Source organism: Atta cephalotes (genome assembly GCF_000143395.1).
Source record: "Atta cephalotes unplaced genomic scaffold scaffold00053, whole genome shotgun sequence".
NCBI lineage: Eukaryota > Metazoa > Arthropoda > Insecta > Hymenoptera > Formicidae > Atta > Atta cephalotes.
This window is the reverse complement of record NW_012130117.1, coordinates 1,541,465-1,556,644: the sequence shown is the minus strand read 5'-3', so window position 1 is coordinate 1,556,644 and position 15,180 is coordinate 1,541,465. Positions and strand designations below refer to the sequence as shown.

At 27.5% G+C, this 15,180-nt stretch overlaps 1 protein-coding gene across 1 annotated transcript in view; it reads left to right on the top strand.

Moving 5' to 3' along the window:
- LOC105623118 (gonadotropin-releasing hormone receptor) overlaps positions 1-8,893 on the top strand; it is an 18,577-nt gene extending 9,684 nt beyond the window's left edge. The window contains exons 2-5 of the mRNA XM_012204518.1: positions 5,023-5,206; positions 8,073-8,266; positions 8,360-8,481; positions 8,770-8,893. Of these exons, the coding sequence (XP_012059908.1) occupies positions 5,023-5,206; positions 8,073-8,266; positions 8,360-8,481; positions 8,770-8,893 (624 nt within the window). The remainder of the gene's footprint in view (positions 1-5,022; positions 5,207-8,072; positions 8,267-8,359; positions 8,482-8,769) is intronic.
- Positions 8,894-15,180: the final 6,287 nt, after the last annotated feature.

The following is a 15,180-nucleotide window of genomic DNA, read 5'->3' as shown; positions in this document are numbered from 1 at the left end:
AATATATATATATATATATATATATATATATATATACTTCTTCAAATTATCAATAAACATTGATTTGATTTTAATATAAAGCAATGGCTTTTGTAAAAAATAAATTAAAGCATAAAATTGTTTTTGTAATTTTATTTTTATTTTTATATATTTTATATAATAATCAAAACATCAATATAAACAGATAGTTACAAGAACATTATAAATATAGTTTACTATACAAAATTTTTTACAAATAAAATTTGATTTTTTCTTCAATGTATCTATAAAACTGTATGTATCTATAAAACTATTAGGATAGGATATATGATAAAACTTAGAAAAGATTCAAAAGAAATGAAAATGAAATTTACTCCTCAAAACAATTTGATTGTAATGTAGAAAATTAAAATCATATTACAACATTTAGGAATCTCAACGAATATTACTGAAATATCTTCATGATTACCATGATAACGATGTACTGCGATCCCATTGTTCGGAAGGCATATTTGAGCTATTGCTTCGCTCGATATCCTCAATCACGTTGGTCCTTGTCATAGTTGGGTTCGATTTAGTTGACTTATCAGTCAATTTGTCGACGTCCAGAATAGGTTCGATCTTAGACTTCATCGTCCCGTCGTGAACACGTCCATCAAAGCCTCTGCTTCCACCTCTTCTCTTCCTGCAGGACCTTGACCCGCATCCCCGTGAGCTCCGTCGCATATCTTTCTTGCTGCACCTGCAGACAACCCTTTGACCCCTACGCCCAGTCCTTCTATTGCGTTGTGTCCCGCCACCTTTTGATCGATGCATCTTTCGCTGGCAGTACAAATCCAGTAGACCGATCTCCTGAGCAGCCACCTCCTGTCGTGTGATTTCATTGTCAATTGGTAAACTATACTGACCATCGGTCTTCTTCAAAATGCCATAAGTAACTCCGCGCTTTAAAGCATTCTGCATCTGTGAGAGCAAGCCAAAACATCTTCATGAATACGTGTATGAATATATCAGATAACCACAATGTCAAGAAAACATCTTTGTGATATTTTTTATTATATATCTTTTAAACGCGCATGCATGTATGTAAAAGACGTTTTTATTATCTATTCATCATCTTTACATCGTCTTTTAGACATGCATATATTGTTTGGAAACCTTTTACACTTTCTGTTATTTAAAGAGACAGTTGTTTATTTAAAAAACAGCCTCATATAAATGATTTTTACACAACAACATTACAAAACATTATATAAATTGATGTATTTGAAATTTAAACTCTACTGGGAAAAAAAACGAAAAACTTCAGACTTTGCTCAATGAGACTCTGTCTCAATGTCATATTTTATATTCAAATATTAAATAAGAATTCTCTGAATCTTCACACACAAAAAATTACTTGAAATAAATAAACAAGAAAAAAAAATTAATAATAAATAGCACTTTACAAACAGTTGTTTAGAAAGTAAAGAATGATCCATTTCCTCGTTTTATTTATATATATAATTAAAAATTCTATAATTAATGTTTGATAATTTCAATAATAACTGAAAACAAGTTTAAAAATTATAAGATAGTAAACAAGAGTAATAAAGCAATGTTGCAAAAAGGTTGTGATAAAATTGCACTTAACAAATCAGACATAAAAAACATACATAAATTTTCTTTTTAATTAACTAACTAAGAAATCAGTATAGGATTAAATCATCAGGAAAATATGCATTTCGTAGTAAAATTGTGTTAATGTGCTTAGTTTAAATTTTTTAAATGAGTGACGCAATCTTGAAATGAGCGACGCAGAATCAGGAATTGCGATGTAATAAATCTTAAGCGGCACAGAATAAAATCTTTTTCATCAAACATATTTATATATATATTTTTTTTTTATTTATATACATATTTAAATTATTGAATAAAATAATTATGTATATAAATAAAAAATAGATATATCTATATATATATAAATTATATTTAAATGATATTTAAAAATTAAAATAAATTTTAAAAACTTATACCATATTATTTCATTCGACGATCATAAAAACGTGAAATGTTATTAATGTAAACCTGACGTCGTGCCACAGCAACCGGAATTTTATAAACAGATGTAATATAATGAAGAATTTCTCGTGTCGTAGATCCTTTGAGCTCGCGAAGATTCTTGATCGCAGAAATTATTAAACCAAGGATCTTCAGATAATATGCCATGTTGATGAGATTCTAAATTAACAAAGTCGAGGAAAGAATAAATTTTCTCTCTTTATTAATTAAATAATCTTTAAATAATTCAAATGGATTTGTATCATATTCTAAGCTTTCATAAAATGATCGTACATCGATATCAATTATTTTTAACTCAATGTCAGTAAACACAATTAATTGCGTGTACAGTGTTATATAATTTCCTATTAAACTGTACATCTAATTGTACACTATTAAATTTATAATATCAAATTATATTTAATTTTAATTATTTTTTAATCATTTCTATAGATCGTCTCTTCCAATATATCGTTAATTCGATTACAACAATGGAATTAAATAATTTAATTCAAGAAAATGTATTTATAATTCAAATTTAATTAATTTTTTACTAAATGCATACATTAACATAGACAATATTTACTAATCACAGAAATAGATTGATTTATATTTTACAAATATAGAAGTTAAAAATAACAAAATGTTATTTAACTCAAGAGATTGGATTATTATTGCTCCTTTGATATCTAACAACGTATCTATCTGTATAATAATATTATAATTTTCTACTCAAAGATAACATATAACATATTATGTTATATTACATTTATTGGAAATTATATTGTTACTGTTAATTGTTTACCGAGGGATATCGTCATTATCAATGTCTCTTGCTTATACGGGAGAGATATGTGTCTCCAGAAAAAAATAAACGAGATAAGCAGCAAAGACGTGTATTTCATATGCATATCTGTAAAATAAAGATAACGATGGATGCTGTACTAGATATGAGGAAGACGTTGCAATTCAATCGAGCGTTATCCTGTCCTCGAAATGAGACCAATTCTAGATAGATTTAATGAGATGTCAAGTGCATCGGCTGAAAGGCGGATGTAAAGTCTTTGAAATTGATTTAATGTGTCTTCTTGTCGAGGTCACGCAACGAGTTAGGGCCGGAAAGACGAAGATCGCGAGCCCAGTCAAGGAACAATGCTGTCGTGGCGACGAAAGAAAAAGACACGGTCCGTGTGGTGAAGATTAATGACAGACGTATACCTATCTCTTGACAAGCTGAGAGACGAACGGCCCGTTTAATTAATGCGCCTCTCCTGTTCCATGAAATTCTTTTTACGGCAACATTCACGGTAACCTTTGTATCATCTCTCGCTTCGGTATTCCGCCTTATCGAAAAAACACAGCGAATTTGCAAGTCAGCTGATCTGCCAAACGGGATAACATCAAAACCTTCAACGTTGATGAATAAACGTTTACAAATGAATGTCTAAAGTGATGTTAGCTTCATGGTGGATAACAATGAATAACCATGAAAAATGAAGCTGAAATTAGTAAATGATGTTGAATCATGGTGAATGATGTTGGCTCTATTCTTTATTTCTATTATATTTCATACACCGTTTTTGACTGTATAGCGGATATATTATTATTTGCACTAACCTTGGTTGAATTAATGTTATATGCTTTACTATTGGTAGAGCATACAACGTCAACCATGGAACATTAATTCAACCTAGGTTGATGCAAACCAGCTACAGTCAAAAACGCTATTATAGTATATGTATAGACATTGTAATGAATAGATGGGCCGATATTCATAATCAATTCTTAATCAATTCTCTTATTAAATCAAAGGCCGATATTTATAGTCCGTTCTTATTTAAGACTATCTTAAGTAATATCTTGAAATGCTAATACGACCCTTTGACCGGTATTCATAATTAGACCGAATTTAAGACCGTCTTAAATACAGTCTTAAAATATCATGAATCAATCGGACAGCTACTGTATTAGCGTCTTAAGACATACTTAAGGCGGCATTAAAATAAAAATAGACTATGAATACTGCCCATGGAGGCAATTCCTTATAGAAATTTAAATAAATAAAGGTACTGTTAACAATACTATTTTAACAGTACTTTTAATATTCAAAGTAAATTAATCAACTAGCATTATTCTGTATGTAAAAGTGTCAAAAAATTAATAGGTAGTTTATGAGATATTTTATATTACATGTCGTAATTATATTTACTAGAATAAAATATAAAAAATACTTTATAAATTGTTAATTTTTCAATATCTCTACTTTAATACTTTTACACTTTTGTATATGTAGAATAATTTAAAAATCATATTATATATTATAAAAATATATATATAATTCTATTTAAAAAATTATATAGTTCTATTTATAAATGGAATTTTATATATGTATTTTGCCCAACAGCCTACGTTTATTTTAATCTTTCGTTTAAATTAAAATTAAAAATATGGGTAACATCTTCATAAATAAATATTGTAGTACATCTTATGTATTAAATTAATTAACTAAGGATAACTATATTAAAAAGAAGCCGATTTTTATCCACAGAGATGTAAGTAAAAGAAATAGTATTTTTTGTAGATTTTGAATATGATAAAATTATTAAAAAGTTCATTTGAATAATACTTTCAAAAGTAAGCAAGAATATTGAAATATTGAAATATTTAAATATATCTGTTTGTGTGCTCAATTTTCAAGATGTTCCTTATCAATCCCGAACTTTTTACATTAGCATTATTATAATTAGAAGACATCTATAAAAAAATACTATTTCCTTTCCTAAAAATCGGCCTCTTTTTAAAATTCTCCTTTATTTATATTTTATTTTTATACGCAAATCTTTGAACTTTCGGACATTCTGTATTTTCGCAAATTCTGTATTTTCTCTCTCAAATCCACAAGTAATACCTAATTAACCTAATCAATGTACATGCTATTACTATTTTATTTACGTATTTCGTTACTATTGATGTCTGCATATTTATATACCAATTTTTTTTCAGATCGCGATATTTCATGTTGTGCAAGGACCATTTGTCGAAGAATTTATGCAATGTGTGACACACGGCTTTTACACCGAGCGTTGGCAGGAACAACTCTACGCAAGTTTCAGCCTATTCTTCATGTTCCTTCTGCCATTAGCAATTTTAATTACCACTTATGTATCCACTGTGCTCACTATTTCCCGTAAGTATGATTTTTGCGTTATATATACAAAATTATAATTGCGATAAAACGTACAATGTGTGTAAAATATGATTCATTATTCTTATATATATTGTAATTTTATAATAAATTTTATTTAATCTAACTTATGCAGATCTTTAAATATTCTAAAAGATTTTAAAAAGTATTGGTGAGTACAAATTAGTTCGGTCCGTTTCCCTAAAGCTTCAGCTGTTGTGAATGGTTCATAGTGATAGCTGATTTTGACGGTTTCAGAGAGGTTAAACATCTGCTAATATTCAGTTTATATCGCTTTGAGTTTCATACAAAAATCTTGATTTTTATTATGTTTGAAATGTCGAATTTTATGTTAACCAAGCAACATTTGCAAGAGGTTTTGATTTTCTGCTTTAATTGGAAGAAAAGTGCGGCTGAAGCCCATCGAATGCTTGTCGAAGTTTATGACACTGCTCCAACTGATAAATCAGGGATGTAAGGAATGGTTTCAACGTTTCAAGGATAGAGATTTCAGTGTTAAAGACAAGCCTAGCTCTGGACAGTCAAAAAAATTCGAAGAATTAGAGGCATTACTCGAAGAAGAGTCAAATGCAAGAGGAGCTTGCAGAATCATTGGGGATAACTCAACAAACCGTTTCTGTACGATTGAGAGCCATGGGAATGATTCAAAAACAAGGAAATTGGGTGCCTTATGAACTGAAACCGAGAGACGTTGAAAGGCGATTTTTCACTTGCGAACAGCTGATTCAAAGACAACAGAGAAAAGGTTTTTTGCATCGAATTGTGACTGGAGATGGATATTCTACGACAACTCCAAGAAGAAAAAATACTACACTAAGCCCGGTCTCGTTGCCATCGACCTCAACACCACGGCCGAACCACCACGAACATTCATGGTTCGAAGATCATGCTCTGTATCTGGTGAGAAAAAGAGTCTTGTTTACTATGAGCTACTGAAACCTGGCGATTCCATTACGGGCGATCGATATCGACTACAATTGATTCGTTTGAGCTGTGCATTGCGAGAAAAACAGCCGGAATACGAGCAAAGACATGATAAAGTTATTCTTCTTCATGACAACGCTCGGCCTCATGTCGCTAAAGTCGTAAAAAAATATTTGGAAACACTCAAATGGGATGTTTTACTGCACCTGCCGTATTCTCCGGACATTGCTCCTTCTGGTTTCCGAAGGATGCAGCAAGTCACCGGTTTACTTCTTTCGCAGAAATCGAAAATTAGCTCCAAAATTGGATCGCCTCCAAAGACGAGTCATTTTTTGGAGATGGAATTCGAAAATTGCCTGAGAGATGGGAAAAGTAGTAGGCAGCGAGGGACAATACTTTAATTGATCTGTTCATTCATTTTGTTTGGAAATAAATGCACAAAAAACAGACCGGAAACTAATTTGTACTCCCAATAATTTCTCATATATTAAGTGTAGTAAAAAGAAATCCATTATTTTTCTATTCAATTTCATGCAAAAATAATGGATTTCTTTTTACTACACCTAATATATTTCTGATAAATTCAGAACGAAAACTTGATATGTCTAAAACGACTTAATTTCAAAGATACAAGGTATCAAAATTAAAGGAAAAATTTTATTTTCTAATTTCGAAAACTATTCGAATGGTTTGATCAAATGTATCCGTTATATCACAGATCATTCCAGCAAAGTTGTAATGTTACTACAATATTACGGGAACGTTATAATGTTATTGTAATATTACTGAAACTGATTACTCTGTGCTATTATGTTTCAAAGATATAGAGGAAAGCTTTCTATTATGAAATAGACACCTAATATGAGATAGCAGCGTTTTTGCTAATATAAACTAATATAAACCATCTATTAGTTCCTCCAAGAATTTATTGTTCTTGAATTGAAAACTATTTAGTGGAAAATTCATTATTAAATCATGCCTGTAATTGTTGTAAAAAAAGATTTTAGAATTTGTATGTCTTCAAATTTCATTGAGATGAGCCTTTAAACCTTGTTTATTATTTAATAAGTGAAAAATATTGTATTTGGCAATAAATTCTTCATTTAGTAATAGAGTAAGTATCGTACTAATACGGGAAAATACGGGATATGTTGAATTATTTAATTACAGAAGTTAGATTTAATCGTAAAACTGTAAGGCATAGAAATAGTAATATGAAATACCCAAGGTTTCATTTTTAATATGAAATAACCTGCTCTTATAGTCTTTATATAGTGAAAATCATTGCTAAAGTATGCGTTATTGTGCAATAATAAAAAGAACAACCGGAATGAATATCGAGTACCTGTTTCTGTTTGGTTCCAACTATCTGAAGACAAATCCTGGGTACAATGCATTACATGTTCATTTTGCGCGCACACTGACTATGTTTATTCGTATTTTAGAAACATTAAATAAAATTTTTTAATTGCAATACCGATGTACCTTGCATTTATCATCGATTTTTTTAGACATCTCATATTAGGAGATTTTTTATCTTTGCGATTTGCTCACTTTTTACATTTCTTTAATTTAAAAAAAAATAAAATTTGAATTAAATTTTACATAACATTATCTTAAAGCTTATTAAATTATCTTCAAAATGACCTATTATTTTTTTAAATTCTGCCCATAAACTTCTAACATTTACCCAAAATGTATTCGATATCTCATAATAGTCTTTCCTTTAAAGACCGGTATTCCTAGTTAATTCTTATATTTAAGATCGTCATAAGTATTAAGATGCCAACGGATTAATCAGAAAACCATATTAGCATCTTAACATGTTACTTAAGACAGTCTTGAAATAAAAATGAACTAAGAACACCGGCCGAAAATTCCTTTTTTAGAATCATACAAAGAAATGAATTTTTTCCTTGAACAGGAAGTCGGAGAAATTTTAAAATGGATCAAACAAAAACCTACACAAACATCGATTTAAATAGGAGAAGACTGATGAACAGGGCAAAAACGAAATCACTGCGGATCAGCGTCGTCATCGTAGCGGCATTTCTAATTTGGTGGACACCGTATTATACGATGATGATAATTCTCTTGTTTATCGATCCGGATGATCACGTTAGTGTATTTTGATAACAATAACAGAGGAATTAAATTAGGCTATATTGAAAAGTCTACATCAAATGCTAACAAACATTGAATGCCTTTCAGCTCAGCGCGGAGCTACAGAACGGAATATTTTTCTTCGGTATGAGCAACAGCTTGGTAAATCCTTTGATATATGGCGCGTTTCATCTTTGGCCGCAGAGACAACGGCAGGACTCTTATCATAAGTGAATAGAATTTACGAGACCGTTCGATGTGCCGTATCTCGCAAAATCCTTTGCGCGTTTTGCTCCAATGTAAGCAGCATGCGAGTTACGTAAACTCGTGTACGAGAACGTACACGTGTCATATAGCGATAAAGTTTTTCCGTTTTTTACAATCAAACACCATACAAAAATTCATACGAAGAGACGTAACGTTCTAATCGATAAAAATTCTTACTATCTTGTTTCTAATTATCGATGTTAGAGAAAAAATCTTGATATCTTGTTTCTAATTATTGATATTATCACCAGTTGCAGATCTGAAGCTTTGATGAATCAAAGAAACATGAAAAGACGCGACACGAAAATGCCACTTCTTTCTTATCAAGATAATAACAATAAAGTGATTAATACCACACAGCAGCATCAAATATAATCATTTTTTTTATCAAAATAGATTATGTATGTTTTATGTAAAAGCAACGAACACATGTTGTAACAAGAAATAACAGCGTAATATAAAAAGATAAATAGTGCATAAAAAACAAAAAATAAGAAAAAAACATAGATAAGAAAAAGATTTCTGTCCTCTAAATGAAGTATCGTGTTTAGTTAAGGTGTTTTAATTAAGGATTTTTACAAATAATAAAGTTATTCTATTTATTTATAGAAAGAGAACAATCTTAGGTATGGAATAAGTAGACTTTAAATACTTTATTTCTATTACAAAAAAGATAATAATAACTTATAAAAATTTATATTATTGATTTTTTTAAAGCGTAAATATATTTATACATATCTCTTAATTTGGATCTAATTTAAATTTAATTAAACAAAATATTGTTATATTGTAATTAATGTGTGTGTGTATATATATATTTTTTTTTTCTTAGAATAAAAATTTATTATATATTATTTAATAATAATGTTATAAATAAAATTTTTTAAATGATATATAATAAAAATTGCATTTTACTAATTTCATGTAATGCACAATATCTTGTTCATTAAAAACAATGCAAAAGTATAGATATTTCGTATTGTAATATACATATTTATACATTTTACTATTAGTATAATACTATTGAAATATTGTAAGTTTATAACACAAAATCATAAAAAAGAAAATCCAAATAATCAAATGTTCCGTAAGAATGAAAATATTTGCTTGGTACAAATTTCTCTTTAGTTGCCATCATATTGTCATTGGGATAATAGTAATTTCATTAAAGTATCCCAAACAGCACACAATATTTATAAAATATTTACAAATATTTACAAAATTTATTTTTAATATTTTGTAAATATTTTTGTGGTCTTATAGATTGCATAAATTATAAACATTTATAAATATTGTGAAATATTATTTATTATAAATGTTATAGTAAATGCTGTGAAAATACTTAATGAGACATTATAATCCAAGTAAACAATACTTATTAGAAATATTTATTTGTATATTAAAAATATTACAAAATATAAAATATTTAATCTATATTTTAATAATATTTTGAAAAAAATTTTGAATAATAATATTTTATATAAAATGTGTGAAATATCTATGGAACATTTCAAAAAATGAATATTAATAAATATTTATCATAAATATTAGGGAAAAAGTTCATGGCGTTTTTCCCGTTAGATGGCATTAAAAAAACCCCACGAACTTTTTCCCACACCTAATATTTTGTGCTGTCTGAGAATACTATCGTATTATGCGAACAACAGTTACTTGTACAAACGAGTGGAAATACTAGAGCATATTTATTGCTGAAGTCGTTATCTGTTGGAAATCGTTTTCGTAAAATATTTTTAGTCAACATTTCCGTCAATCGAATATACTGAAAAAAATATTTTGGTTGTATACAACAAGAAGTGTTGTATTATAAACAAAATAAATTCTGATCATATGAATCAGTTTTTTAGTTATTGTAATTGAATTTCTGTGTGGTTATTTTGATTAGAATGTTTGATAACTCTAACTATTTATTGTACCTATTTGATTGAATTTATTAGAATTCCAATTAATGCAACAAGACTTTTTTTTATAATATAAACTAAATATTTTGAATCTAATATATTATGCTTCTATGACAATAAATCTGCTACCGTATTTCCGCTCGTTTAGGATTGTCCGTACATACCTTTAGATCGCCTAACAAAATTATTATTATTATTATGTGCTAGTGACAGCAACATGATGGTAACTGAAAGGAAACTTATATCAAGCAACCACCCATAAAATGTATTTTGAAATAAGAAAGAAAATAGGTGCTTAATACAAGTTTCCCTACAATTGTCATCATGTTATTCTCATTAGGACAATAATAATTTCTTTTAGAGCAACTTAAAAATATTATATAAACAACGGTTGCTTGCGCAAATGAGCAAAGATGCTGTAACATATTTATTATCATAAAAGTTGTCAATCTGTTGGCAATCGTTTTCTCATAAAACATTTAATTCATATTTCTGTAATTGAATGAAAATAGAGCGTCATAGCGCAGCGAGTTAAATTTCTTAAATTTAAAGAACACAGAATAAAATAAAAGGCGCATCATTAAAAGATTCTTTAATAGTGTTCTAATGGAATAACTTTTTGATACGAGCTAAGCTCAGATAGCACAAAAAGAATTCAGTCATACGTCATCAATTTCGAATTCATTTTCAGATCCAAAAGGATTCTTTTCAGAATTGTTCAGAAAAAAATTCTTTTTTGTCTAAAAATGAATTCTAAATTAATGACATAACAACTGAATTTTTTTTAAATTCTTTTTGAACTCTCTGTGCTATTTGGAAGGTCTCCAAGATAAATGTATAATATACTTGTTTTAATAAATTGAATTGAGATATTCTATTGTGTATTTAATATTTTAATATAATAACAATAATAATAATAACTTTATTGAGTGCAACTGTTAACATTAAATATAAAATAAACAGATAGAAATACAATAAGTTTGATATGTATATACACAATAATAGATGAGACGACAGCTAAGCAGCTGAAGTCGTACCTGATATCCAACTATCGAAATTTTATCAAATACAATAGACGTTAAAGATTTTATTCATAAACAATTACTTATTGATTTAATTTATAGTTGTGACATATCTTCAATTCTATACAGTGCCTTTATATTATATCAAAATGTAATGTAATGTTCAATATTTAAATTTATTAATATTTTGTTATTACACTGAGATGATCTAAATTGTGGTCAAAACGATTGTAATCGTCCATTATTGTTAATAATATACATTCAAGTTTTATTTTATTTATACGTTTTTTTTTACCATCCAGTATCGGTTTATATTTTTATCTTATAATTTATGTCTTTAACGTCTTATTATTCGATGTATGTGTGTACTATATACTGGAACTAAAATCTCATGAAGTAAACTCACGGATACTTGTGACTCGCGCTGTGTTGGCAGGCTGACGTGCCAATAGCCACACACACACTAAGGCATGATTATGTCAATTTAGAGGGCGAAAGCATGTTGTACATTGGAAATAAAAATCTGTAATATCTATCTTGATCAAGGCCGTCGTTTCAGCATCTCCTACACTGAGAAAAAAATTTATAAATTTTACTAAATATTTCTTTGAATAGTTTTAGCAGAAAATTTATGGTAAATAAATATCTAGATAAATAAAAAAGTGATAATTGAATCAAACTAATAGTGCTTGTATCTAGTAAATATGTGTTTAATAAATATTCCGCTAGGACTATTCAAAAAAATATTTCTTAGAATAAATTTTTTAAATTTAATAAATTTTTTTCTTAAGATGCTAATGCAGTTTTTTGATTGATTCATGATATCTTAAGATTGTATTTAATGAGACACTCTTAAATATAAAAATCGATTATAAATACCGGCTATAAAAATAACAATTTCAACTCAGAAACCGTGCATTTCGGTGTATTCAATTTCTGATAGGTTGAAATTGTTTCATTATTCCTTATTTCTAATTGCTTATTCTTTTTAATGTGTCTGCATCCTGAGCTATATGTCAATTAAGCTTTGCTATAATATAGCGATACTCTAACAGCGCTTACAAAGTGTTATTAACAAAGCGCATGTAATCGCTTTTTTAGTATTTTGCATGAGCCTATGCTACTTGGGATTAGAATATCAAAAACATATATCTTGATTACAATAAATATCTGCGTCAATATACTATAAGTAAATGTTCTCTTGCCCTTTGTAGATATTTCTTTTTCTCAACGAAATATATTTCTTTCGTAGCATACAAACTTGAAAATTATTAAGTGTCTGATATTAATATCATCAGCATATAGAACATTAGGACTCTTATTGCAAATAAGTTATTTGTAGATATAGTATATCTACAAATAACTTATTTGCAATAAGGAGCCTAATGCTCTTGAATAAATAAATACGTTTATTGAAATATTTAGTTGAATGGAATAAACCATATCGTTGCAATAACAAATCTAATGATCTAGAATAAACAAAAATATTTTCAAATGAATATTTCGTTGTATGAAACAAATAACTTATTTGAAATAAAGAACCAAATATTTTTTTAAATAAATATGTCTTGCAATGACATGATTTATTCTATTCGATAAAATATTTAATCGATGAAATATTTTGTTGAATAGAATAAATCATATCATCATAAGGAGAAACGATGATATTCTTGAATGAAAACGAATGTACTTTTAAATGAATATTTCGTTTCGAATATTACGTTCACGTAAGAAATAGTTTATTTTCTCTCTCTCTCTCTCTCTCTCTCACTCACTCACTCACTCACTCACTCTTTCTCTCTCTTATTTAAAGGTATTTTTACTCATTTAAGAACATCAAATTTCTTATTGCAATGTAATGATTTCTTTCGTTCAATAATATATTTATTTGAAAGTGTTTTTATTTATTCAAGAATGTCAGGTTTCTCATTGCAAAAGATTTATTTCGTTCAATAAAATATTAATTTAAACGAAATTCAACTGAGAAGCCTAGGCTTCTTACTGCAAATAAATCATTTACTTCAATAATTGTATTATTCATGTTATGAAATCATTACTTTGTAAGGAAATCAAAACGTACGAAATGATTTACTCAAAATAACGAAATATTTATTTACAAGAATACATAATTTATTACTGTAAAATAAATTTTTGCTCGTTTCGAAGAAATTCATTTGAAGAAAATGCATTTTCTTGTTTCAACAAATTTTTTTTCTCAGTGTGCGCAATGATATTTACATCTTGTCTTTTTACATTTTCCTACCTTCTGTAGCGCTGGTAATAAAAGATCTCTTCTTAATCATCAGATGGAACCATTTTCGTCTTCTTAACATGAAAAATCGTGTATGTGAAACATGTTGTGGGCACAGATGAATCTATAGATCACGTCGATCGCATCGATCGACAAACCACTCGATTGGTCTCAATCATTCCATGTTACTCAAAAGTAAAGTTCATCTTCATGGAACGTAAACTATATCGTGAAATTTGTTGTGAAATAAAATTTAATTAATGTTAGAGTAGCTTGAAACAAATTCTATCTCTCCTTTACACATATAATTTTTATGTAATGATATAGTAATTATATGTAAAAAGCGTTTAAATATATATTTTTGTACTAAACTTCACAAGAATGTATCGATGTTTAAAGATTGATTTAAAGATTGATTAGAAATCATCGAAGCTAAGAGATCGTAATATAAACAAGAAAAACATATATAATGCAATAATTTTAACTTTGGCTTGTTTTTGCACATGAAATTATTCTTTATCTTATTATATTTGATCTTATTATTATATATTTGTACGTTATTACATATATTAAGCTGAAATTTTACAGATAGAAAAGTTTCCCATTATTTTGAAGGATACATCATTTGTAAGACTTTGATATAAAAAAGGAATGAATTTCTTGTGTCGAAAGCAAGGAAAATCTTCGATTTTTTCAGATATTCAAAATAATAATAAAACTATGAAAAAATTACAGATTATTCTAAATCGCATTTTAAAATAATACAAATTCTTTTGGTGACAGTTTATTATTTGGATAATAAGTATTTTAATAAGAGTAATATTTTTTAAATTTGTGCTCTAATAGAAATGTATGGAAACGTATATTATAAGATAAAAGACAAAAATCTCAATTTTTTAACGTAAGTACTTTATGTATTCAAGATTATTTATGTAAAATTACATTGCGATGCATATTAAATAATTATTCAATAAATAAACAAATATTTATTTATTCTAAACTTTTGTAAAGTTCATCTTCATTAACTAATCAGTAAATAGCAATGAAATTTGCTTAAATTATTTTGAATAACTACTTAAAGCAGTAAAAAAAAATTTTAATTTCTGTTATCAGATGTTTTTAAATTTTAGTTTATAGAAATAATAATAAATAAAATGAATAAACTATAAAAATTTTGTTCAATAAAAACAGAAAATGTTTTGAATATAATTTTTATATGTATATAGTTTACAAAATATGTATAAATATTAACATTTGTAAAAATTATTCAGATACGTCTTTAAGTGTGATTATAAGAAATAACACATCATTGCCTAAATTGAATATGTAATATCGAAATATTTTCAAATGAAATTTTGAAATTTTCTGATAACTTATACAAATTATAACAATAAAGTGATTTTATTAATTAATAATATAAAATTAAATATATATATATATATATATATATATATATATATATATATATAT